Here is a 26,246-nt window from a genome sequence, read left to right as displayed (position 1 = left end):
ATTGTTGCCCGATTCTATCATTCTTCTCCATTTTCTCCTTTCCACCATTCTTCTTTCTTTCATTTGCACTCTCCTCAGTCCATTTGGCTCTAGCTTACTTTTTTATTTGCTCTTTTTTATCTTCTCTCTTTAAGAATATTTTGTTCCATTGCCACCCTTTCTCCCCACCCCACAACTGTGTCATAATATCTTCTTTTTTGCAGTATCATCTCTTATCTTCTATTTCTGTCTTATGACCTGCGAGTCATAGATTAAAGTTAAGAAGGGTCATAAACAACTATTTAAACTGTTCATGACAATCCCAGCTGAAGCTGGTATAGCGAGTGCCTCGCTACACCCTTGCTTAAAAATATACTGAGTGAGCTTTGACTCCACACAGCAAAGTAATTATTTCTAACCATGTGCTATTGGCTGTTTGGTGTAACATTATGCCTCCAAAGGAGTGATTGCATTTCATTGCATTAGGGACTATTTTACATCCCAAAAGGACACTGAATCATAACACATTACGTTTTTATACCACATACTCACTGTGAATTGAAAGCAATATTTTGTTTAATTGCACACTGCACCAGGATTTGTTTAACTGTTTCGCTAAAGTCTAAAAATTCAAGCCAGACAGACTGGCTTAGCCCATGTTTGATACATTTTCTGATGTTTCATGATAATGCATTTAAGCAAAACAAAAGTGTAGCTATTAGTAGCATGGGAGTGTCAATGGCACTGAGGCCAAGGGGCAAAAGGGACCCATTGCACCAAAACTATGGGACTCTAGCTTATACTTTGAAAGGAAGGAAGGGGGCACGGTCCTTGTTTGCATAGGGCCATTGGAACATTTGCTATGCCACTGGAAAAATACACACATTTATGTATTTTTTTTATCAAGCATTTTATTGACTTTCATACAGAAAACAAACACAGGCAAATCCTAATTGACACGGTCCAACTGAAATATACATTGCAACATAGAATTAGATTGATAAATCTGCAAAATCGTAAATGATACCGAAGTGCTCCACACCCCCCTAAAATCACCCCCAAATGTTCTTATATATTGTGCAGAACCCTTCGAGCTTTGTACATGCATTTTTTTTAAATTAGCACATCTAATCATTGCTGCAATTCTGTGTCCCCTGGAGGATCAATATCATAAGTATCCCTGGGGTCGGTTGTGTTAGTGTCCCAAAAGTGTCTTGCCCCTCACTATAGCCAGCTGTATCATCTTGTGGAGACCCCTGAGGTGACATTTCTAGTGGGTCTTCTAGAGATTGTGGTGGAGAAGGCAAATCTAGTAGTGGTGGTAGTTTTAGTGAGGCTGGCAGAGGAATCAAAGGACCGGTGGTCTTGTTGGATTTTTACTGGTGTTTTGGCGGTACCGGTGGATCCATACCTTCCTGGAAAGACAGCCATCTTTTTGGTGGTGGAGGAATCTTGGAGTCTATGAAGAATGGGCTCCAGTGGCCTGCCAGAATCGGGCTTGGAAGTCAGCTTGAAGATTTTGGAGCCAGGTTTCAGTTTTGGCACTGAAGGTCCACTCGGCATCGAAGTATTGTCCGTCGATGGTGATGGTCGACTCAGGACTGAGGATTGTGCAGGCAGCCATTGAAGTTCTGGGACCGAAGTGCTTGAGGTCGATGGCTTCGGCTTTGTATGTTATTTCGGCACTGAGCTGGAAGGCGGGTGTCCGAACCAGTTACTCGCTGCCGAACATGACCAGAAGGCGGTGGTTGACCGAGGGCCTCTGTATGTTGTTCCAGGGGGACCAAATGTCTTTTGGGCGGATAAACTGTGTGTTGGGGGGTAGGGGTACTGTACTTGACAACTGCTGAGCTGGCTTAACTTCCTCCATCTCCAGGTCGCCCTCGAGGTCAGAGCCAGACTGTCCTCTATAGAAAACACCTCTTCCTCTGCAGCCGGCGGCGGAGGGTGTTCTTCAATGTCTTCATGACTGAAGATGTCTGGAGTATCCTCAATGCTCCTCTGCAACATTTCGAGCCCAAGTGCTCGAAGGTCTCGAAGGGTTTTCTTGGAGTGGAAGGAATGGCTGTGTCGCAACCTGCTTTATTGTGTTCTGGTGATAAACACAGATTACAGATGTAGGTCAGCTTGGGAATACTTCACGTGACAGCGAGGTAATTGAAGGGCTTCTTTTCCATCACCAGCAAGGCATTTTTTGAAAAACCTAATGCAGACTGAAGAATGGCCTCGAAGGGCGAGGCCCTGTAGGTGCCGTGGTCGAAGTGACTCGACTGGATGAGTGATTTAGATGTACACATCCAAACCCAACACTAGCTGGCAGGAGTATGCAAACCATGTGTACTTACAGCCACATATACCGATTACCACGTCATTTCCGCATTCCATAGCCTGGAGCATTTCAGCCCACTGAGTTATAGATGTCCCCAGTATTTGTAACTTAGATGGGGTGGGGGATAGCGGAATATCAGGTAGAAAGTCTTCAAAAAATCCTTTGGGGGGGACTTATAACTATTCTGACAACCCTTTAAGTAGTCTAAATCTTGCAAAAGAATTTAAGTTGGCTGAGTGTGCTTACAAATGTGTTATCTGCCTCTCCATCCCTGAAATAATTCTGGAGATGAATCCCCAAACCTCCCTTGGGCTGCAATTTTTAAATCATACAAAGTTTTAACCAGTGCTAATGATATGATGTGTTTGTAAAGGGAAATATGCCACTACATGTGCCTTCAATCTTTGCTGCCTGCCAGATTGCGACATATTTTCACCTTAAACAGCACCAGGACTTTTAATTTCACTTATTTAATTATGAATTGTCTCTTATAGTGAAGACTGGAACAGACTGGGATCCAAGCGTACTCAACAACTGATTATAACATCAGCAAAATCAAACGTCTGACATAAGATTTAAGAAAACAAGAAGGTAGTATACAAAAATTAAATTCTATGACAGAAACTAACACCATGCAATTAAGAACAAAAGGCTTGTCATACCAGGTATAACAAACAACACGCAATGTATAAAACATTACATGGCTAGAATAGGAGTTAAAGAGGCCTTTAGGTACAAACGACACAGGAGTTGTTTCAGAAAACAACAGAGGCAACACCAAAGGAGAGAATGCAAAGGTTGTAGGGGGGAAATGGTTGCCTGGCCTCTCGCCCCCACTGGCAGAGGACAGGATATTTAGAGAGGCCAAGGGACACCTCCAGATAAACAAGCATTAGCAAAGCTAATAGGTCTTGCCAATGCAAGATCTATTAGCTTTTGCAGTGTTTTTTTAGCCACGTTGTACAACAGTGCACCTGCAGGAATAGATGCAAGGGAGTGAACACAGGATCAGAGCTCAAAATACATTAAGCAGCAGCAATAAGTGCTTGTCCAGTCAAATACTCGTTTTTATGGAAAATGAGTATTTATAAACAAACACAATGTGACATACAGCATACACAAACAATACACACAGCCCCCAATAGATCAGGGTCTAGTATTTGATAGCCATATCCCTGAGTCCCACTTCCCTCTAGCTAATGGTAGATGGTATTCCCCATTTACTATAGGCGGTATTGAGGTTAAAACCCTCTAGGTGTCCAAGTCTCAGGAGTCCCACTCCAACTCTTCCAAAAGTCAAAAGTGTTCCAGCGCCCAAAGCGACATATGGTAGAACAAGTTCCCGGGAGCCTTCTGGCTCTACAATCGTTCTTACTCCTGCAGGGGTCGGGCTACCGGAGTCTTTGGGGGCATGTCACTTTTGAACATCTCAGAGGGCAGCGGTTGTGGACGGTGAGTAGCACTCATGGCTCAGCAGTGCCTGTGGTTGGGCTCCCAAGGCACTCTCTCCTATAACATGGTAAGTTCCTCTGATCCTTCCCACTGTTGGTAGGGGATACTCACTCCGGTTCCGACCCTCAGTTAAGGCTCGGGCACACATAAGTCTCCATGGCGTTCTCTCCACTAGACAACAGCCGAACCAGGCAATGTTCCATGTTCTTCACGGTGGCCCCTCTGACATATAAGGTCACCGACCTAACTCCACAAATGGGTGGCAGCCTGTATTGGCACCGCAGTAACTTCATCATCATGGCAGCCCCCACTGGCATATGAGGTTGACAGCTTCACTCCGCGCATGGCTACAGTTCAATCAGCACGGCAGTCACGCAATCAGCACGGAAGTCCCTTGCGGCATACAGGGTCACCAACTTCTACAGCCACATAGGTATGGCAGTCTTCATAGCGACCACATATGCTGGCATATGGGGCTGCTGACTTCACTCTGCACATGGATGACGGCCCGATCAGTGCAGCAACCATCTCCTTGCACCTCGCTAGGGAGTCCACTCACAAGGATCCCTCCACTGGACCTTCCACCCTCCAAGCACTCTCCTCTTCCACACATGGCGCACTGGCCTTGGCAAGCAGGCAGGCACTGGTGGTCTAGGTTTTTCTGGTTTTTGTAGGGATCCATTTGAAAATTCTGTGAAGAATACGAAGTGTGTGGAAGCAGGAGAAGGCAACTGTGTTGACTTGTCGTTTCATAGTCAGTCGGATGTCGAGGATGATGCTGAAGTTGCGTGCATGGTCAGTCTGTGTGGGTGTAAATCCGACTTCTGCAGGCCATCAGCTGTGGTCCTATGGGTAGGTATTCTTCTCAAAAATCAATACTTCAGTTTTGCCGTAATAGAGTTGGAGGCAGTTGTCATTCATCTATTTGGCTACGTTGGTCATGGCGTCGGGGAAGTTGGATTTAGCATTGGAGGGGTTCTCAGTGAGCGGGAGGATCAGTTGAGTGTCGTCTGTGTAGGAGATTATGTTGAGTCCATGGGATCTGAAGATGTCTATGAGGAGAGTCATATAGATGTTGAACAGGGAAGGACTAAGGGATTATCATTGTGGTACGCTGCATTTGATGTCTTTGGATACGGAGGTGAAGGGAGGCAGTTGGATGCTCTATGTGCGTCCTGTAAGGAGGTGTTCCACTTGAGGTTGTATTAATGTATGCCTATATTGTAGAGTCTGTTGATGAGAGTATTGTGGGAGACGGTGTTGAACGCTGCAGAGAGGTCTAGGAGCATCTGGGTCGCGGTTTTTCCATGGCCGAGGAGCGTTCAGAAGTCGTCTGAGGTGGCGATCAGTGCAGTCTCAGTGCTGTGGTTGGCACAGAATCCTGATAGTGAGGTGTCCAGTAGATGGTTTTGTTAAAGGAAATCATTGAACTGCTGGTTGATGGCTTTCTCTAGTACTTTGGCCGGGCAGGGGAGGAAGGAAATTGGACAATAATTTTTTAGATCGCTGGGGTTTGGTGGAAGCTTTCTTTAGGAGGGGTGTGACATCTGCATGTTTCTATCTATCCAGGAAGGTTGCTGTGGAGATAGAGGTGTTGAGGATGTTGGCGAGTAGCGTGTCGATTGGGTTCATTGCGAGGTTGTAGAGGTGGTGGGGCAGGGGTCGGTGGGTGCCCCGGAATTAATGGAAAACATGATGGCTGAGGTGGTCAGGGAGGGGAGCGAAGACCAGGTGGTAATGGTTTGGCTGATGTTTGCTGGCTGGTTGAGGTTGTTGGGGTTGAGGGTGACGGGTTGGAGGTTGAAATTGCAGATGTTGGTGATCTTGCTGTGGAAGTAGTCTGAGAGGGTATTGCACAGTTCTTGGGAGGGGTGGATGATGTTCTCTATGGCTGAAAGGTTGGAGAATTCTTTGACTATTTTGAAGAGTTCCTTTGTGTGGTTGGCCACGGAGTCGATGTGAGTGGTGATGGCTGCTTTCTTGTTTTTTTTGGTTTGCTGGTGATAGTTGCTGAGGGCTGTTTTCTGAGCAGCTCTGTCAGCTGGGTTCTTGGTGGAGCACCATTGTTTATCCAGTTGGTGGCGGTTGCGCTTGGTGGTCCTGAGTTCTGGGTTGTAGCAGTTGGCATGTTTGGAGGTCATGCTGGATTTTGTAGGCTTCAGTGGGGAAACTCTGTCGGCGCTGTCGGTGATCCAGGTGGCAAAGTTCTGGACTGCCTGGTCGAGGCCTGTTGAGGCATCGGGTTGGGAGATGTTGAGGGCCTGTGACCACTGAGTTTTGGTGGCCTTGCTCCAACTGCGGTGAGAGGAGATTTGACGCCTAGTGATGATGAGCTGGGCGTCGGTGATAGTGAAGTGTACGAAGGTGTGGTCAGTCCAGGTGAGTTCTGTGGTGTGGCTTGATTCTGTCGCTGGAGGTGAAAATAGGATTGAGTGTGTGTCTGGCTTTGCTCATGTGTTCGGTGACCAGCTGGGTGAGGCCATTGTTATTTAGGTTCTCCAGGAGGGCGGTGGAGTTGGCACCGTTGTGGTCGTCAATGTAGAAGTTGAGGTCGCTCAGTAGGACATAGTGGTGAAAGTCAATTGTCATTTTATGGTATTGTATTGCCTGGCATTATATAGTATGGCATGGTAATCTTTGTTCTACGGGAGGAAGCGCAATAGGAGTTGCCAAACAAACAAAAAAGTGTGGGGGGGGGGTTCCAGAGTTTTATAAAGCGCGAACTTGACCCGAAGGTTTCAGAGCACTTTACATGAGCAGCAGTTGAGTTACACAAGGACACATTCATTTTTTTTGTTAGGCACGGGGAGATTAAGTGATTTGCCCAGAATCACAGGATGTTGAACGTCCCTGCCGAGACTCGAACCTGGTTCCCCAGCGTAAAGGTTGGTCGCTCTAGCCATAAGGCCACATCCTCTACCCAAAGTTTAAAGTATAATGTCCTTTTCCTACTAGAATGTTCTATCCAACCCATAATTGTGCAAACATAAACCTATTTAAAACATGCTCTGTTTTGTTGCATAAAACATTTTAATTATGCCAAAAACATCCTATAAATCATGAAACACATCCCAAAAAAGCACTTAAATTACAGATTAAACAAGTGATTACTTAATAGCAATAACACAAAGCAATTAATGTTTTGTGAAATCATTTTTAAAAGTGACGCTAGCAACCTGTGGGAGGCTGGTGTTGTTATGCTGCATCAAAGGGTAGAAGGAGACAGGATGGAAAGTAAAATGAACAAATAAGGGAAATGAGCAGGTGAAAACAAGAGCGAACAGAAGGAAGACAATCTATAACCACATTATGAAAATCTTGATATTATGCTGCTCTACTGTTCTCGTCGATAGAAAAGCAACATTCTGGTGAAATGCACATATTTTTCAAATTATGTAACCGCAGCAGTTTCAACAGTGTACACATTAAGGGGCCGCAGCGCCCATGCCAAGCATATTGTGGCATCAAAACTGCACGACACTGCCAGGGATCTGTATTCCCTGGGGGTTGTAGTGGTACCAATGAGGTTCGACCGCCCAAGTCGTAATGGGGCGTTACCCGCACCGCCACCATGGCTACAGCGGTCTGATGGACCACCGTAGTCATAATAAGGTGCTATATGGCCTGTCACTATATAGTATGTTAGGGTATGTCCTGTCATGGTATAGTACGATAATCCTTGTTACAATGTACATATTACCCTACAGGAGGAAGCGCAATAGGACCGGTCAAACAAGTAAAACAGTGATTTATAATATAATGTTCTTTTCATGTTAGTATGTTCTATTCAGCATGTAATCTTGCAAACATATACCAATTTAAAACACACCCTGTTTTTCACATAAACAATTTAATCATTCCTAAGACATTTTATAAATATGAAACGCTAACAAAAAAGCGCTTTGTTACAAACTAAACAAGTGATTACTAAATAGCAATTATGTATTTTGAAATCACTGTTAAAAGCAATACTAACAACCTGTGGCCTGCTGGTGTTGTTATGCTGCACCAAAGAGTAGAAGGGGAGAAGGTGAAAAGTAAAAAGGAATGAACGCGGAAAATAAGCCACTGAAAGCTGTGTTCAGACAAAATATCAAAAAAATATTGTGAGACAGAAATATTGAGTTTGAAATATCGTCACACAAATATCATGTGCAAGAATACTGATGTCAAGAATATCGATTTTAAGGAAAGTAATATCGATTTTAACAATATGGAAATCATTGATATAGTTTACAAAAATATCGTTGTTAAGAATATCGTTTTTAAAATTATTTTAATGTATTTTAGTATGTATTTTAATTGTATATGTTACAAAATGTTTGTTTAATTGTTGTTAAGGTTTTTTTAATATAGTTTTAAAATTTTTAGTAGTTTGGAAATTTAATGTAATTTTTAAAAAATCATTTTTGGTACCGGGGTGGGGTTTATACAGGTATGGGGTGGGAAGGAAACTAATTATAATTAATTAATAATTAATTTTTTATTAATATTTTTTATTCAATTAACAATTATTTGTTGAATGTATAATTAATTTTACCTTGCTAATAAACTTTAAGGTGCGGGTTGTGTGTTTTGTAGGGTTAGTGGGTGGGAAGTAAATTAATTATAATTAATAATTCATCGTTAATCATTCTTAATTATTAATTGACAAGTAATTATGTAAATTGTATAGTGCAATATACTTCTTTTTTTTGGTGTGTGTTGTTTTTTATGGATAAAGGGTGGGCAGGAGGTAATTAAATATAATTATTTGTATAATAGTTAATTATTATTAATAGTTCAATAAATGTTAATTATGTAACATGTGTAAATATTACCATTTAAAGATTTAATTTTAGATATGTATTGTGTACTGTGTAGAAATATAGGGTAGAAAGTTATTCAAGTTATAATAAATGTAAAAAATAGTTAATTAATGTTTTATAAATATATTACTTATTATTGTTTGTGTAAATTTTGTTGTGCTGTTTAAACATAAATAACATTGTATTTATTGGTTAATTTTAATTTAAGAATTTAGGGCCTCATTATGATGGTGGTCGGACGAGCGTCATGTAGACGGCAGTTCCACCCACCAAATTACGATTTGACTGCCGTGCAAGCGTTCACAAACATGTTGTTTTGTTTTGCGGCTTGTGCAGCAGCCCGGAATAAGGCAGCAGCACAAATCACAATAAAAATAGGCATGTTTTAAACATTCATGCACCATGTGTGTCAGGTACCATGAGGTACCTGGCACAGGGTCTATGGATGTTTGGGGGGACACCACATGTGCCACCCAAGACCCATAGCGGAGGCCAATGGAGGTGGGGGACTTGCTAAGACCGCCATGTACAGGAAGTCCACTCCAGAATATTTTGGGGGTCGATATTTTGTCAGTGACCCGTACTATTCCCACTCCAGTCAATGTTGAAAATGTTGGATAGCGGAGTACAATTTACTATACCCACTCCAGTCAGTGCAATAGTAGGGAAAGTGATGGATAGCTGAGGGGATAAAATCTGCTATTCCCCCACACGTCTGTGCAACACATACATGTTTACGAAGTGCTGAATTCAGAAGAAAAAATAGTACTTCGTCCATGTTCCAGGGAATGGGGAAACATACAAACAGAAAGTGAAGCCAGCAAGTGCTGACTAAACAGGACCCAACAAATAAGGCTGATAATGAAGCCAACCAATGATAAGTAATGGGCGGATTCTACGCCTGTTGTAAGTAAACAAAATGTCTTCCAAGAAAAAGTGCAGGCACTGTCTCAGGCAAAGCCTAAAAAAGCACTTTATGGAATTGCAATTGATTCATTACAGGTCACACATAAAATCAATGGCATCAGCAATGATGTCCAAACGTCACTCTAAATTAAGTGACGAGTAAAACTACTTTTTTTGATGGCATCTTAGAGGCAAAATTGGAATTTCTGAAGGCAGGGCTAACAGCAGCTCTGCCATTAAAACTCCCCCTGTAAATAGTGCAGCAGAAGACAGAGGACGAACGACTAAGGTACTTCTGCCTGTCTTGGGCAATATCACCTTACCTTTATCCCCTAAATCAGCCTCATGGTATCCACCATTGGCTCTGCAGTGTCCCAACAACAATCTGTACAGTTTTGTAGAATGTGTCATGAAAGAGTTTAGAAACTTATTTGCAGAAACAGGCAATTATCATCCAAAGTGAACTGGGCTTTAGGATGCGGACCTGGAAACAAGAATGGCTGTTAAAGCACTTTATATGTGTTTCTATCTATCAGTCTGTCTATAAGCCTACCTGTTGGTCCGTCTGTTGCTTGCTCTATTTGTCCGAACCAACTGGGCGGTATCAGAAGGCTAGCTGATGCTCTCTCAGAGCAATCTGGTTGTGCGCGGTTGGGGTTTTGACTGATGTAATGTGCTTATAAAACAAATGCCTCCACCTCCTACTGATCATGCCAGACAGGCACTTGACCCAACCATGTGCCAAACATCAGTACATTTTGAATAATTTGTCCCATGTCCTAAATGTCAGCCATCAGACTGCTGGTGCGGCGGTGGTTGGACCACCACCGCCACGCCCCTGTGAGTCTGGCAGTCCTCGGACAGCCAGACTCATAGTTAGCCCCTTAAAGTTTACAGGGATTGTCCAGTGAATTGAAAACGTTTGTGCTCTTATTGCAGTTTGCATCATCAATAGGCAACAATATGGGTTCCAAAATGTCACTTTGGTGATATCTGGCTGAGTTATAAAACCAATTGTGACATTCACAAGACTATCCCTTTAAACAGATTAAGAGGTAAATCCTGACTCCGTAGGACAACACAGAGTAGTATGGAAGACTCAGGATTGCCAGCTTTTATGAGCTGGGTATTGTCTGAGAAGTACTACTGAAACAAATGATTTGGCCTTCTTCCAACCTAACAGCCCTCTGTAGCATAAAACAGAGTGTTGAACAAATACACTCTCCGTTAAGGTGACAAGCCATGATTCTTCATCAATTAGGCAATGTGTAAAAAAAAATTAATAATAAGAGCATAAGAATAATAATATCCACATTTGTAAAGAGCGAACAATCACCCGTAAGGGTCTCTAGGCGCTGGGGGCTGTTGGGAAGATTAAGCAAGCTATTGCCCAGAGTCACATGGTGCTGGGCTAATCTGCCACCGGTGCCGAGGATCGAACCGTGATGCCCAGATTCCGGTGTCTGTCGCCCTGGCCGCTCCGCCACACCTCTTCCGCCTCATCCTACATATTTTCAAGACACCGGACTCTTACATGGCAAACATTTGTAATGTGTCACCACCAATCATTCAGCTTTTTTATTACCACACAAAACTGTTGTATTCATAGAATGAAATATGTTGAGAGCGAAAAGATCTGATTATCAGGTTTATCTTACCTGTCTCATCATGCACTGCAGCAGTCCCCTCATTAGTTTCACAACATTCTGTGGGAGAAAGAATACACAGAGGTAAGGTCCATGAATCAGAAACTTAGATTCCGACCACAGTCCAATACATAGTAGTTTACTCTCTTGTCTCATGGGGGTTTCCACCTCAGTGCTGAAGCCTCTTCTAACCTTTTCGCATTTTAGGATTCAATCCTTCATAATGTATTCAATATAAAGATAAGAGAAACAAAATGTGCGAGGTGTTTTTCCAAGACATTGGGATTGCAATAACATACGCTTTTATTTCTAGTTTGTCATACACTGAAAAGATGACTTTTGGGGTATTTTTTTCAGTAATTTGGCAACACCACTAGAGGGCATGCTAAGCCTGCTGTATTAGCTGAGCTGGGGCTTGTGCCAGCCCTGCTCAAACTAGGGATCAATAAGGATATTCAACGAGCTACACTATGGAGTGGAGAAAATCCTGAATAATATTTGGTAATGGAGATAACAGCTACAGAATGTGGCCCAAGCAAGTGACATCAATCAAAATAACAAATAAATATTTGGGTAAAGAAGCCAAGCTTAGGCCTCAGCCTTGTCCCAACTTGTTTGGGCATTGATAGCTCAGAAGGCTATAAAATCTATTTTAAGGTGTATGCCTCATAATTACTTCATAATCTTTAATCAGCTTAAACTGTCAGCTTACCTCGAAGGTAAAAGCGTTTTTTTATACCTAGTAGGCGACTTAAAGTCAGCTGAGGATTCAGAACTTCGACCCAATTTCAAAATTACACTGCTTGTGATTTTTCCTGCTTTGTACATCCATCTAGGCATTCATAAAAATGTATTTGAAAAAACAAAAATGAACAGACACAGTGTAAGGACTAATATTACAGGTTATCGTGTCGTTTATAGAGATGGCACGCAACAACAACCAACAGGAAATGCTTTAACATTTGAGATCCTCTAAAAATGGAAAATGTGATCATATTATGACTGGATAAATATATCAGTGTAATAAACAACACAGATGCACAAAATATATTTGCAAGGGTAAAGCTATATCTTTATTAACTGAATCAGGAAGAGCATGTTTACTCTTGCATTTGCCGATGAGGATATTCAACACGTGTTGTCAAATTTCCACATTTGCAAACTGGGGCCTATGGTTTGTGGGTTTTCCTGAGTGGGTCCACGTACAGAGAAACAAGTAAAGTTAATGTGCAATGCACATCTACATTAAACTTATCTTCTCGTGGAGAATTGTACAGTTGGTTACAAATCAATCATATTTATGCTTCCTGAAATGTACAACTGCCACAGATTCCCAAGCCTACTTCCGGATTTGTTTCAGAAATTTCCCCACCAAAAAAATCGGCTATTTGCTTCAAATGTAGGGGTAGGAGTAACCACAATCGCAAGTTTCTGACGCTTTTCAAACTTTCTTTTGACTTTTCTGAATCAGTCCTGAGCACCAAAGTTGCTACCCAGGCTCACCTGCTCAAGCTCATATGCTTTGGCTTTATCCTCGTCGCGGTCTGCATTTTTTCTGTACGCCATGCCCAAACCCCAAACAGCCAGGATGCTGTAGATGTTGTCTCGAACCCATGCATCTTTCTGTTCCTTGCTTGCAGACAACAGGCCTGTAACTGGGTTCTGTGCACAACAGAAACAAGAGAAAATAATTTCTCATTTTGTGCATTTTTAATACCACCATTAGGTCACGATGAGGCCCATTCACAGAAACAGTCATGATTATTACATGAAGCACACCAAATGTAATGCTTGTGACATCACGATATTTATACAAATAACTAACAACACTGAAAAGCAAATGGTAATTAAACAACAACACATAATCGAACCAATTAATGATACTTCACTCATGTGACCTCTGTCAAAGTGGTACAGTTAATGTGATATGTAATTTCATCTATAAGAAGATTTACAAAATGTGTAATTGAATCTGTTTAATAAAGGGTGCATCATGAGAATTGAATTTGGTTTGTGAGTTAAGGCTTGAATAGCTCTTGTGCAAGTTATGGACTGTGCTCCAACTAAATCTTACAAATGTCAGTGTTTTTTCAGTTTTCATTTGTAGTCATATCTTCATTTTAAATGTGTTGTTTTTAAGTGAATTTCTGAGATTTTTTAAAAGTACCATAAATCTAACCATAGCTTCATTTTAATCTTTGTTTTTCAGGTGTATGTGTGTGTGTGTGTGTGTGTGTGTGTGTGTGTGTGTGTGAGTGCGTGCGTTTATGCGTGTGTGTGTACATATTTTCACTGGGGGTAAAACAAGGGCTAAACGTTATAGTTAAGTGAAAATGTCAGTTAAAACGTACTGTTTTAAGCAAACAAAACCACTGAAATTCACCATAGTTATCTCAAGTTATTATAACTTGTGCCGCTGTGTTTTAACTGTGGTTCTGCGGTTGTATACCACTGTGCCCATCTCAGGAACTTGTGCAGTGTATCTAGGGAGGGTAGTCCACAGGGTCTGGGAAAATAGTGTCTTTACAGTGGCAAATGCATACATGTTAACTTTTTGACTCAAAATTGCAGATCACGTGGAGTATTTAAGCGGGTAATCCCATTAAGGTGAATAGAAAGTTGTCCACATCTGAGGTGTGGAGAATAATTCAAGGTCAAAGCCCCATTGCACGATGCCTTAGAACAAGACCTATTGTCTTTGCCAATGCTTGATGCTGCATAGGACTTCCAGGCAGACCTTGTAAGAAAAGAGAACAAGCATTTGCAATGCAATAGGTCTCGCATTTGCGAGTGTTTAAGCTATTGGCATTGTAAACTGCAATGCCTTTTATTTATCTGTTTTGATAACTGACATAAATTAAAGGCATTGTCATTTACAATGCCAATTGCTCAAACTCTTGTAAATACGGGACCAATTTCACTTCAAAGAAGCGTCCGCCATTGTCCCGAGCTGCTTGGAAAGTGAAAGCGCCCATGGTGCGCTGAATGTTGCAGGAAAGCATGTCGAGCCTGCAGTAGGAGAAACTCATTAGAGAAAATAGTACTTACAGACTAAATAAGACATACTGTGTAACAACAGAAGGAAAAGGGCCAGTCCTCGTGGGAAGAGAAGGCAATACTAAGAAGGGTCTATCGAACAAGCTGTTAACTAATCAGAGGCCTGCATTTACAAAGAACAATGACACAAGCCAATTAAAAATATGGGCAGGAAGTGGGCGGAGCTTCAAGTCCATACTGTAATACAGCATGGCTCGCAGAGCAGCTCATGCGCTTCCCAGGCTCGACTTAAACAAGCATTGGCATAGCCAATAGGTCTCGCCTTTGGGACCTTATAAGTGTTTAGCCATGCAACAGTTGCATAACTAAATACTTATAAGGTCCCAATAGTGAGACCTATTGGCTATGCCAAGCGGCCGTGCGGCCGCGAAAGTGAAAGTGATCCCGATCAAACATCAAAAGTGAAAGTAATCGCGGTCAAGCGCGGCGCGCGCGCCCATGCACTGTAGCTCTAGGCTGGCCTGGTAGCACTTTTTGGAGCCCTCCCAATAAGTCTCGCCAGACCAGCGCATGCGCTGGGTCAGGCGAGACCTAAAAATGACCCTGATGGGAAGAAGCTAAATCCTCTTCAGAGGTTTCTTTTTGAGAAGCAAAAAGAGAACTCTGTGCGGGCCACAGCAACATGGAAAACCACTCTGCATTCAGTTTTACCGAAAGTGTATCTGATGCCTCAGTATAGAGATCACAGCCAAGCAGCCAGTGATCTCTAAATGTTGGAAGCGATCCTCTTTTGAGGGTTGGAAGCGAGGGCCGGTGCCTACCTAGTGGACGTGACTGGTGGGCAGCCCACCAGCCTCCAATGAGGTCTCAAGTAGTCTTGACAATGCATATGGACAAGTTATATGCTTATAAATGCCAATAAAAATTATTTTAAAAGTCAATGCATACGGACAGAATTTTATTGCAAGAGTTATGCTACACTGTACGTAGTGGGTTTGATGAGCATTAAATTAAGTGATAGTAATACCTGAACTTGTTTTCTACACTGTGCCAGCGCAGAAGTGATCTCTATGCCTCTTTTTGATGTCTTAAGTGCATATTTGAACCTGAAATATCGAGTTGATACAAGTTTTTCTGGCAGGGAAGTTCGGAAACACAAACAGAGAATTTATCCCCTCGGTTTCTAAGCTTTGATTTCAGAAAAACATGGAGATATTTTGAATTAAAGTATGCGTTAAAAACGCCACAGAGAACCGCAAAGAACACTTCTGCAACACGATACAGCCAGTGGTCGAAGTGGGCGGGAACGGCAGGGCACGGCGTACCCCTACTTCTTCAATTCCAAGGAGTCCGTTCCCCTACTTTTTTATTTTGAAAATGCGTCCCAGGACGCAAGAATTCGCCACCGCCTATAAATAAAGCTCGGGGTTCCTGGCGTTCGTGACGGGCGGGAAGGCACAGAAGTAACAGGACTCTGTCTTTTCCTTCTTGCCCAGAGAAGAAAAATACAGTGTCCACTTCTGCTCTGCCGCTTCAGCTGCCCCCCCCCCCCACTCTTTCCTTCGTCCCTCTCTCTCTGTCTAGCAGTTCTTCTCTTACTGAAAAGAAAAACGAGTCTTCAAGACGGGGTTTTCAATCTCTTTCCTCTCCTTTCTTTTATTTGCTCCCCTGTGAAATGGATCCAAAAAGGAAAAACATTTTTGCTGGAAATGTCGCATTTTAATTCCAAAGTGTAGCATCTGGAATAAAAGGTTAAAAATATGAAAAATAACTAAATAAAGTAAGACAGAGCAAACTAGCCAGATTGATTTTATTCACACCCAAACACCTTAGCGCCACTTTTACAGAGTTTGTCAGTGAAGCTCTATTGTTGTTTTCTTGTCTTTGTTTTCCCTGGGCTTGCAACTAGTGCACCAATCCTGGAGGTACTGAATGTGTGGATTGGAAAACAAAATGTGTACTGCGGCTCTGCGTCCAGTAATGTGGTCTTTTTACCATACTGCTTACGTTTTGTAAGGATATAAGCAATGGACATTGAAATGGCTCCATTCAGGGCCCTGTAGTCATGTCCTTAACTTTTCAGGCAAAAGCACTCACTGATTTCTGAATAGTGAGTGTAAACGCGTTAAGGTAACCATGTTCTTCCTGCTTACATTTCACATGGTTTGCAAAATTTAGCATTCCCTATGAGTGTTTGCTTATTCCAGGATGTTGTTACTTTTTTTTGTAGGCCGCATATTGCTCTTGTCTAGTGCGTAATTTAAATTGAGCCGCATCCATGTGTCAGCAACAATTGGGTTGTAGTTGAAGGCAGTGTGAGTTTTTCTCAGTGGGGCAGTATGGTGTTCAGTGGGGTAGAGGATGTGGCACTATGGCCAGAGCTACTGAATTTGAAACTGGAGAACCAGGTTCAGCCTTAATAACCAGTCCACCAGACCACAGGACCCTTTAGAAGGGCCAGCTCTAGGGCAGTGCAACCGGTGTGACAGCACCGGGTGCTGACTTTCGGTGGAGGCATTATGTTTGCAAGTATATTAAGGTTTTAAAAGCGCTTGCTGCCTCCTTCCTGGCCTCCAGCAATTTTCGGCAACAATAAAAATATCATGATGACTCTGGTGTTTAATGTTCTTCGTAGAGAGAGAACATTTTGTCTAGTGGAAGTTTTGATTCATGGAAAGGTAGCTCAGAGGGTTAATGTGCCTGTTGCAAAGAACATGTACAATGCAGATTGTGAGAAGCTGGCCTGGTTTATGCTGTCCACTAGTTATAGTGGGCAACTTGTACCAGTACAAACAACCCTTATTGATGATAGGTTTAAAGACTACCTTTATTGAAAGCTATCCTAGTGGTAGCTATGGAGAGCAGCCTTCAGGCTAAGTCTTGAAGGAGTGTAAAGCAGCTTGGTTTACCAGATTATAACCTCTTGAATTACTAAATGAAAGGAGATCCACACAAGGTATATATAAAATATATGTATTTATTTCTAAACACTCACTACTAATCTCTTTATTAGATGCGTAACGCAAAATAAACAAAAGGCTCGCAGCATTGGAGATGCGTCGGTTCCTTGCTTTGGGGGAGACGATGCGTCGCGCCTCAATGCTTACGCAGAGTATGGGATGCGTCTTAATCCTTACCGACGCGCTACTCCTTTGAAGCGACATCAGACAGCTGCGACAAAGGCACGCTTCTGGGAGATGAGGCGGCGGCACGCCGCTCCGGCGATGCAATGACTACAGCTGCGGCGGCGACACGCTTCTTCTCGTTGCATCGTGCTTCCAGCTCCCAGCGACACGCAGGCTTTTGCAGATAGAATTCCCAGCAAGGAAATTCAGAGGGGAGCTGGTGGTGAAGTCTGTTGTCCCTGAGACTTCAGCAGGAGGCAAACACAAGTTCAAGCCCTTGGAGAAATATTCTGCAAGATGATGAAGTACACACAAAGTTCCTTCTCCTCTCCTTGGCACTGAAGACACCACTGTAGGCCAACCCAGTAACACAGCACACTGGCAGGGGGGCAGTCCACTCCTATAGCTTCCTTTGGTTCTTCTCCTTGACAGAGGTTTCTTCTTGTTGTTCCAGAAGTGATCTAAAGTCTTGGGGTCTGGGTCTCCATATTTATACTACTTTTCTCTTTGTTCTCTGAAGGCAGAGAGGCCTTTGCCTAGTCCAAACCAGTTCTGGTCAGTCCTGGAGCACTTTGTTTACCTGACTCCTTCTTTCCTTTCAGAATGCAGGGCAGAGACATCAGACACACTACAGGAGGTGGAGCCAGCATTGTGGAGGGAAGGCACAGCCCTATTCAGGTCCCAGGTGCAACTCCTCCCACCCATCTGCATGCAGATCTTCCTATTCAGCCCTGTACTGACTCACCCTCTCCCCTGGAATCCCCAGCCCCTGTCACTCACAGAACCAGACACACAATACACAACCTAGCAGAGGCAGGCTTGGACAGTTAAGCAAGAAAATACCTACTTTCTAAAAGTGGTATTTTCAAACACAGAATGTTAAAACCAACTTCACTTAAAGATGTATTTTATCATTCTGAGTTCAGGCATACTAAACTCGAATTTTTACTATGTTCCCTGAGTCAGTTAGGATTATAAGATGTAATAATCAAACTGCCCATTCTGGCCTATAGGGAACAGGTAGCCTTGCAATAGTGAAAAACAAAAATGGCTGTAATTCACTATTAGCACATGCCACACACACCAGGGCATGTCCTACCTTATACTTACAATGAACCCTGCCCTTGGGCTTACCATAGGGGTGTCTGATATGAAGATAAGGGAAGGTTTAGGGGCTGGAAGGTGTGTGCAATTGGTCAGTCAGCCTGGCAGTACCAGACAGCACATAGGCTCTGCAATGGCAGACCTGAGACACACTTTACAAGCTGCTTCTGTGGGTGGCACAACCAGTGCTGCAAGCTCACCAGTAGCATTTGATTTACAAGCCCTGGGCACCCCTGGTGCACTGTACTAGGGTCTGACAAGTAAATCAAATAACCGAATCATGGAGTCACTAATCAATACATAATTTTAACATAGGGAGCACATGCACTGTGGCACTGAATAGCAGTGGCACAGCATCTAAACCAGCAAAGCATATCAAAAACAGAGGAGGCATTCAGAAAAAATGGAAGGGAGACTCACGCCAATGGTACCAGGTCTAACAGTAAGCAATGGTAATGTTGATGCGCTAACTGTGGACTGAGTGCACACTTGTGATGGGATACTGCTACAGTCATCTAGTCTCCCTCACTTGTTCACTACTATTGTTATAGACTGATATATACTTTTGTTCGTATTGCATTAAAGTGCTAATGGCTAGTCGCCCGTTGGTGTACTGGCCTGGGAACTGGCGTTGGGAATTTATTCTATTATTTTCTTAATTATTCTCCATATCGTTTTTCATTTTGCATCTGTATACATTTCGATGTGTGATGTGATTTGGGGAGGGGAGAAGAGGGGGTTTGGGTGACGGAGTTGGAATGATCAGTACGTACATGTTAGAATGGCCACTAAAGTGGTAATGGCTACAAACTAACTTCTGTTGTTGTCCTGGAATGTACATGGACAGGCAGGTTACACAAAACTTTACCACGGTTACCCATACTTACATAGATGCCGGATTCAAATAGCACTCCTTCAGGAGACACACTTAACTGCCCCTGACCTAACAGCAATGCGTAAGTGTTGGAGGGGCACACTGATAGGGACCGCATACTCTAGATATGCAAGAGGAGTTCTAATCTTGGCAGCACCAGGAGTGCAGCTAGAGGTGATACATACCAAAATCGACACAGACTGCAGAGATGTGGTGTTGGAGGGACTGCTGGAAGGTCTGCCCCTATCCCTCATATTGCTGACTGCCCCCAATACTAACCAGGTCTCTTTTTTATACTCTCTGACTCCAGCATTGTTACACAACACTCTGGCTCCCAGTTAATGGGGTGGAGATTTCAACTGCACCCCGGACTTAGACTATGATCGCTCCCACCTCCCAATACCTGGTGCACAATCAATCTCTATTACACATTACCAAGGTGAGCCAACAATACTCAGGTGTAGGATGCCTGGAGCAGCCTGGAGCCTATATTTCAGGGAGTACTCACATTACTCAGGTCTTCATGACCTGCACACTAGGATAGATATCTTGTACCGTAGTCAATATGCCTTTTCTAAAATAACTTGAGACAAATATCTCAGACGCACTCTTTCAAACTACTGACCGCTGCAACTAGAATTGCGTTGGGGCAGGAATAGACCGAAATACCCACATTGTGTTTACCCTCGGAGGCCCTATGTGATACCGCATTCCATTCTGCTCTTACAGAGAATAGCACTACCTACTTTCAAGATAACGAGGGTTCAGCCTCGGGAACTGGTGTTGAAAGGGATGTGTGCTTCGAGGCTACACAATCAAGGCATTATACAGCACTAATCTGACCCTTCGTAGGGAACTCAGGGCTCTGGAAATGGAGATACAGTGTTATGAGTGATTATCTCCTACTGACCAATCGGTTGTGGCCCCACTAGCGCAAGCCAAACTCGCACATATATCCACATTAGAGAAGTTGTGCGCCCTAGACTACAGGGAATACTTGGTGAGAAAACACGCAGAGGGTGATAAAACAAGCAGGTTTTTGGTGTGGCTTCTCCGCTCTGATTCACCAAGGAACCCAATCACTGCTATTAGAGAGAACTCTAGTAATATTCTTAACTCTCAAGATGACGCGCTTGCAGTGGGAGCCTGTTTTGTGATTGCCAGCACCAAGGAATTTTGGAGGACGCCGTGAGGGAAACGGCTCGGTCGAGGGAGCAGGGCTACACCAATCAGCCTAAAATCTCACCGGCACCGCCGTGAGGGGAACGGCCAGCGTTGCGGGACCACATCCCCCAGAAGTCTCTGCGCCAGGCGCTCGCCGCTGTCGTCATCAGGCAGCGCCTGGCCCTACTTCAGTGCCGCTGGTGCCCCGCAGCGCGGGACGCGCGCGGGCAGCGCCCGGGCGAAGCCCGGGCCAAGGGCGGGTCCATCCTTGCCCGTCATCGCCAGGAAGAGGCAGGGCAGGGCCCCCCCTTAACATCGCTGGCCCGGGGGTATCTGGCTGTGAAGCTACATCTGGCTACCCGCATCGACATTCATCATGGGGAAAAAGACCTCAGCAGCATCCAAAAGACCGGGTAAGCCCAAACAACATGCAGCACCACCTACCACCCCATTGCCAAGCTTAACGGCCATAGATAAAATGTTGCAAAAAACAATAGGGGTCGTTGCCACGGCTATTCAGAACACTGAAAGACGCCTCTCGCTCCCACCAAGTTTGCCCCTATTTATGCACCATGATAACTCCTTTGAAAAATCCCTCGATTCCTTACTTGCTACATCCTATGCGGGGCTTCCGGGCACAGACACCAATGAGAACTACACAAATGGAAATATAGCATCCTATGGCCACCTGCCCACGTACACTAGGCTATAGACTACTCCCATTATGTTAGAGCCAAGCTCAAACAGGGACTTGGATTTTCTGCCATCCCCAGCTGACAACTTGATTCATACAGAAGGGATTGACTTATGCCATGACTCTGATGCTTTGGACTCAGGTGGGGATAAAAGCACAAGCGGATTAATGCAAACAAGGGGCCAGAAAGCAAAGAGGCAAAAAGCTAAGAGCAAACGGAAAAATACTGAGCCTGTACAAAATAAACAGAAGGGTGGGAATAGCCAACCACGGAGGTCTGTTGCCCCCGTAGTACTAGATAAGGCTAAGGGGGACGGCCTACCTAGCAGGATGGATTCCTCCATTACAGAAATTAACACAGCGTCAGGGGCCCAGGGATTTTGGGGGAGACTGGAGACACTGATATCTACTCTTTTGGGTCCTTTAAATTTACATGTATCAAATATAGAAAAGAGGATGAGAGTATTGACTGATCATGTATCTAAACTAAGTTTAGGGCGCCATCAAGAAATTTTGCCCTCCTTAGGGGCAACTACCATCACAGATGACGCCCTAACAAATCAGCCCAAAATGTATAATAAAACTAACAATAGTGTCCCCTTGTTGCCCCCAATACCAAGTACAAGTAAAAGCCTACCACCTGTGGAGCATCGTGCCAAACCGGCATCCAAACCAACATCCCCCAAGGTTGCCACCCCCACAGAGACGGCTCAAACTGTCTCTAAAAGTATTACGGCATATTCTGGACAAACCAATACTGATGTCCGATTTGACTCATCCCCTCCCTTACCTAAGCCGGACCAGTCTATATTAACTATTGCTAAGCAGATTCCGGCCCGTATCAGCCTACCCCCTGAGTGCGGACCCTATGTCCTGGTCTTAGCCAATGTCCCCAAGCTAAGGAAAGATCAAGAGGAAAATGTTGTTAATTTAAAAAATAGAACTCTCCATTGGCTATCCAGACATTGTCAATTTCCGATGGATGGCGCTGGAGAGATTATTCATACCCAAAGAGTGGGGTGGGTGGGCCCCTTAAGGAAAAAGTTCGAAGGGGACTGCATAATAATAAATTTTAAGTCCCCTCAATGGGCTCAATGCACGCTAGCAAAAGCTCCACAGCCCTCCTATTGGGAATATAACACCACCCTTCTCCCTCTTGGGTATTTTTATAGGCACTTAATTGATCCTAATCCTAGTCTTGGGACTCGTTTCTTGGGACACCGCCAGGACATTAACACTGATTTTAGAATTAACAATCGACGTTACCCCCAGGACCAACATCCTGACATTAGAAACGGCCTCTCATTGGGTAATGTGACTGCATTACCTGCACACCAAATGTCATATCCCCCTTCCTTAGCTGTACCCCAGCACATTCCCAGGGAGAGGCCCTATGCAGTGACCAATCAAAATTTTTATTTGGATGAGCATGAGAGGAGGTACCTGTATAATGTTCCAACATATAATCGATTTGAACATGCCTTTTCAAACTTAGAGGAACTGGACTGACTGGGGGATAATGTTAGGAATATTGAACGTGTAGAGGCAGCCGATGTAACTGAGGAACTTTTAGATTCCACAAAAATTATCATACTCCAACCCACGGCCGCACAGCTTGCCACGGCTGAATCCCCACTTGCATGTGAAGACGTAATAACAACTCTGCAAATTAACCCCAGGCAGATTACCAGGGATAAGTATCTAAGTAGCCCTAGTGGCTGTGATTTGTCAATCCTTAGCTGGAACGTTGCAGGTATAGAATCAAGATTGTCTGACCCTCAATGGGTCCAGCTATTGGATGGCAAAGACATCATCATGTTCCAAGAGACCTGGGCCGTAGGGAACGTGCACTTGGAGGGTTACCATTGTTTTAGTGTGCTTGCCTCTAAGCCTGCCTTTGGCCGTGCAATGGGAGGACTTTTTATTGGGATCAGGATATTGGCGGGTGGTACTTTTAAGGATTTATCATTCGGGAACCCAAACATTCAGGTTCTTGAATACAAGCGAAAGACCAAGATTTATTTAATTAATTTTTATAATAATGATTTTAATTCGACACCAAATCGGAACTATATAGCACTTTCTAATTTGTTGGTACACCTTGAAATGAACATGAATATAGGTCTAGATGAGAAGTCAGGGATTCTTATTGGGGGTGATTTTAACGCGAAAATTCCAGGAAAGCATCGATTACAGGACAAAAGCTATCCAGATTCAGCAGACCGTAGAGGTACTGAGCTCGTTAAGATATTAAATGAACACATCCTTATTAATGTAATGGAAGCAAGCCAATCTCCCAGGATGATCTGTGCTCCCACGCATAGAGGGAGAGATTCATCTTCGACGATTGATTTTATTTTCACATCCCCCTACCTAATAGATCGTGTCACAGACTCAAATGTGGTAGAGACATTATACGGAGACCATAACCCCCTTACAGTCACTTTGTATCTGGGCCCTAGCCCAGAATATTCCAAATTTAATGGCGCAAGAGATATTATATCATCAGGTGATGGTCTCCGCCTAAAATGGAGGGGAATTGATTGCGAAGCCCTACTCGATCGTGTAAAAAATGATCACCCAGTATTAATAAATTCTTGTTTATCACCCGACGGGGATTGCCACAGAATAGTTACCGACTTTGGCAAACTATGCGTGGCAATCAAAAATTATTTGTTAGTCCCACTACCCACGAAGGCGAAAGACCCAAGATGGTTTGACTCTGCCTGTTCTATGGCAAATAAGGAACTACGCAGGGTATTAACCACTAAGCCAAGGAATATAGTGGAGGTACAAACAGCTAGGAAATTCTATAAACAAAAAATAGCTGAAAGAAAGGCGGCACTTTTGATGGAACAGTGGGAGTCCCTGGTCATTAGCGCCAATCTGAAGAGCAGTGGGCCATTTTGGTCCGCTGTCAGGAAAATGCGCGACATGGGTAAACATTTATCCCCAATTGGCTGCAATATAACCAGTAGCACTTGGGAAGCCCACTTTTCCAACATATATGCTGCTCCCTTTGAGGAAATAATTACCCCAGATCTGGGACAGCTGCGTGACCTGCGGATTGATCTTTCCGAGGTGGTGACAGCCATCAGAGAGAGCCTTGGCAACAAGGCCCCCGGACCAGATGGTCTTCCTATAGATATTATAAAGTATAGTTCAGATCTATGGGCACCAATTTTATACAATGTTTTTAACAGTTTGTCAAGAGTGCCCATCCCTAAGACATGGTCTTCCAGCATCATAGTCCCAATTTATAAAAAGGGCGATAGGTCAGACCCAGCTAACTACCGCCCAATCTCGCTTTTGGACAACACTCTAAAAATACTCGGGCGAGTTATTTATAACAGGGTGGTAGAGTGGGCGGAAGATTCTGACCTACTGGATCCATGTCAGATGGGATTCAGGAGTGGGGTGGGCACGGTCGAGCAATGCTTGAATTTAAAATCAATAATTGATAAGCATACCGTTGCTCGATCGTCCCCTATATATCTCGCTTTTATGGATCTTTTATCTGCGTTTGATCTGGTAAACAGATCAAAACTGTGGTCCATGCTTCTCAATTATGGACTGGACGAGCCTCTAGTGCACTTCCTGGCGTATCTCCATACTGATCTCAGGGCGCAAGTCAGGATTGGGCTGGGAGGGGAAGTCTCCGGAGCTATAAAAATCGGCAGGGGGGTTAGACAGGGTGCGTTTTAGCACCCCTGTTGTTTATCATTTACATTAATGGCATAGCAAAGGTTTTAAAACAAGTAACTAGAGATGTGCCAACTGTCCAGGGGCATCCTTTGCCAGTTCTACTATACGCAGATGATGCGGTCCTTATGGGCCGCACCCCTAACGCCCTCCGTCTGCTTGTGGAAAATTTTGAATCATATGGAGGGCCTAGACCTGCGTGTGAATTTTAAAAAATCTTTTGTTATGTCATGCGGACCTGGCAAACGGAAACTTAATACCATCCATATCGGGTCTGATAAACTAGATTCTGTAAATTCTTTTATATATCTTGGGGTGGCTTTCGCTGCGAACAACTCATGGAGTGGGCATTTTGCCCACGCCACGAGTAAGTTCTCGAAGGCCATCAACTCAATATTGAGTCTCCCACGCCCTAAGAAATTAGGTGCAACCAGTGCTATTTTAATTTTTTTTAGATTGCAGTGTATTCCTGTTGCCACTTATGGGGCTGAAGTTTGGGCCCCTGCTAAAAACCCCGGTATCCAACGAGTAGAGACACGTTTCTGTAGGAAAGTATTGGGTGCCCCAATTTCGTCATCTGAATTTATCTGTCACAAAGAGCTAAACCTCCCTTACATCTGTGATTTTATTAGAAGCAGACCAGCCTTATTCTGGTTGAGAATCTGGAGGAACAACGCAGCCTCCTTAACACAAGATATAATTAAGGATTGCCTTAAATGTGATCACGGTCTCTCAATCCCATGGCTTGCTGGAGTTTTAAAATTATTAAGTGCCGTGAACAAAGGAGATCTCTTCTCAGATCCCTCCAGAATCGGATGTCAAGATAAGGTAGAGGTTAGACAAGCACTATATGTACTCTTTGAAACAGAAAGGATGGAAAGGGAAATATCCAAATCTACCGTTGTTGGATACATGGAGAATGACCTGCCCAGGCAACCCCTCCCACTTTATCTTACTCTTCCTATGTCCAGCTGGGAGAGGTCTCTGTTATTTCGATTAAGGGCAGGCTCCATAAAACTTTTGTTGGGTTTCCCCTTGGGTTATAATCACCCCACAGAATGTAACCCCTGCCCCTGTGATGGTACCAGTAAACAGAATGACCTGCATTTTTTATTTTTCTGTAAATTTTATTTAAAATATATTAACTGGTTTTTAACACCTTATTTTAGAAAACAAAGACCCCTCTCCCTGGAGGAGTCCCGTCGGATGTTACTCTCCCTGGATACAGAGGAACTGACCTTTCGTACTAGTACCTTTTTAAGACTAATAACTCGTGTATGTAATATGATGGAAAACCCCTGAAAGATTGCTGTTTTAGTTCCCTTTTCAATTTTTAAAGTTATTGTATCTTGTATATTGTAATAATGAATTGTTTTTATGTCTGTACTTTTATGAATTCAAGTAATTCGAATAAAGGTCTTTTGATTTGATTTGATTTTGAACTCTCAAGATGGAATTAATGTGGC

General features: G+C 43.5%; 1 protein-coding gene across 2 annotated transcripts in view; it reads right to left on the bottom strand.

The window, feature by feature from the left end:
* Positions 1-26,246, bottom strand: part of PHKA2 (phosphorylase kinase regulatory subunit alpha 2) — a 687,190-nt gene that overhangs the window by 577,226 nt on the left and 83,718 nt on the right. For both annotated transcript variants that reach the window (XM_085622210.1, XM_085622209.1), the window contains exons 3-4: positions 12,624-12,782; positions 11,133-11,180 (exon numbers count right to left, since the gene is read on the bottom strand). In XM_085622210.1, the coding sequence (XP_085478336.1) occupies positions 11,133-11,180; positions 12,624-12,782 (207 nt within the window). The remainder of the gene's footprint in view (positions 1-11,132; positions 11,181-12,623; positions 12,783-26,246) is intronic.

This window comes from Triturus cristatus, chromosome 8 (genome assembly GCF_964204655.1).
Source record: "Triturus cristatus chromosome 8, aTriCri1.1, whole genome shotgun sequence".
Taxonomy (NCBI): Eukaryota; Metazoa; Chordata; class Amphibia; order Caudata; family Salamandridae; genus Triturus; species Triturus cristatus.
The sequence above is the reverse complement of the archived record's forward strand: the minus strand, read 5'-3'. Positions and strand labels throughout refer to the sequence as shown.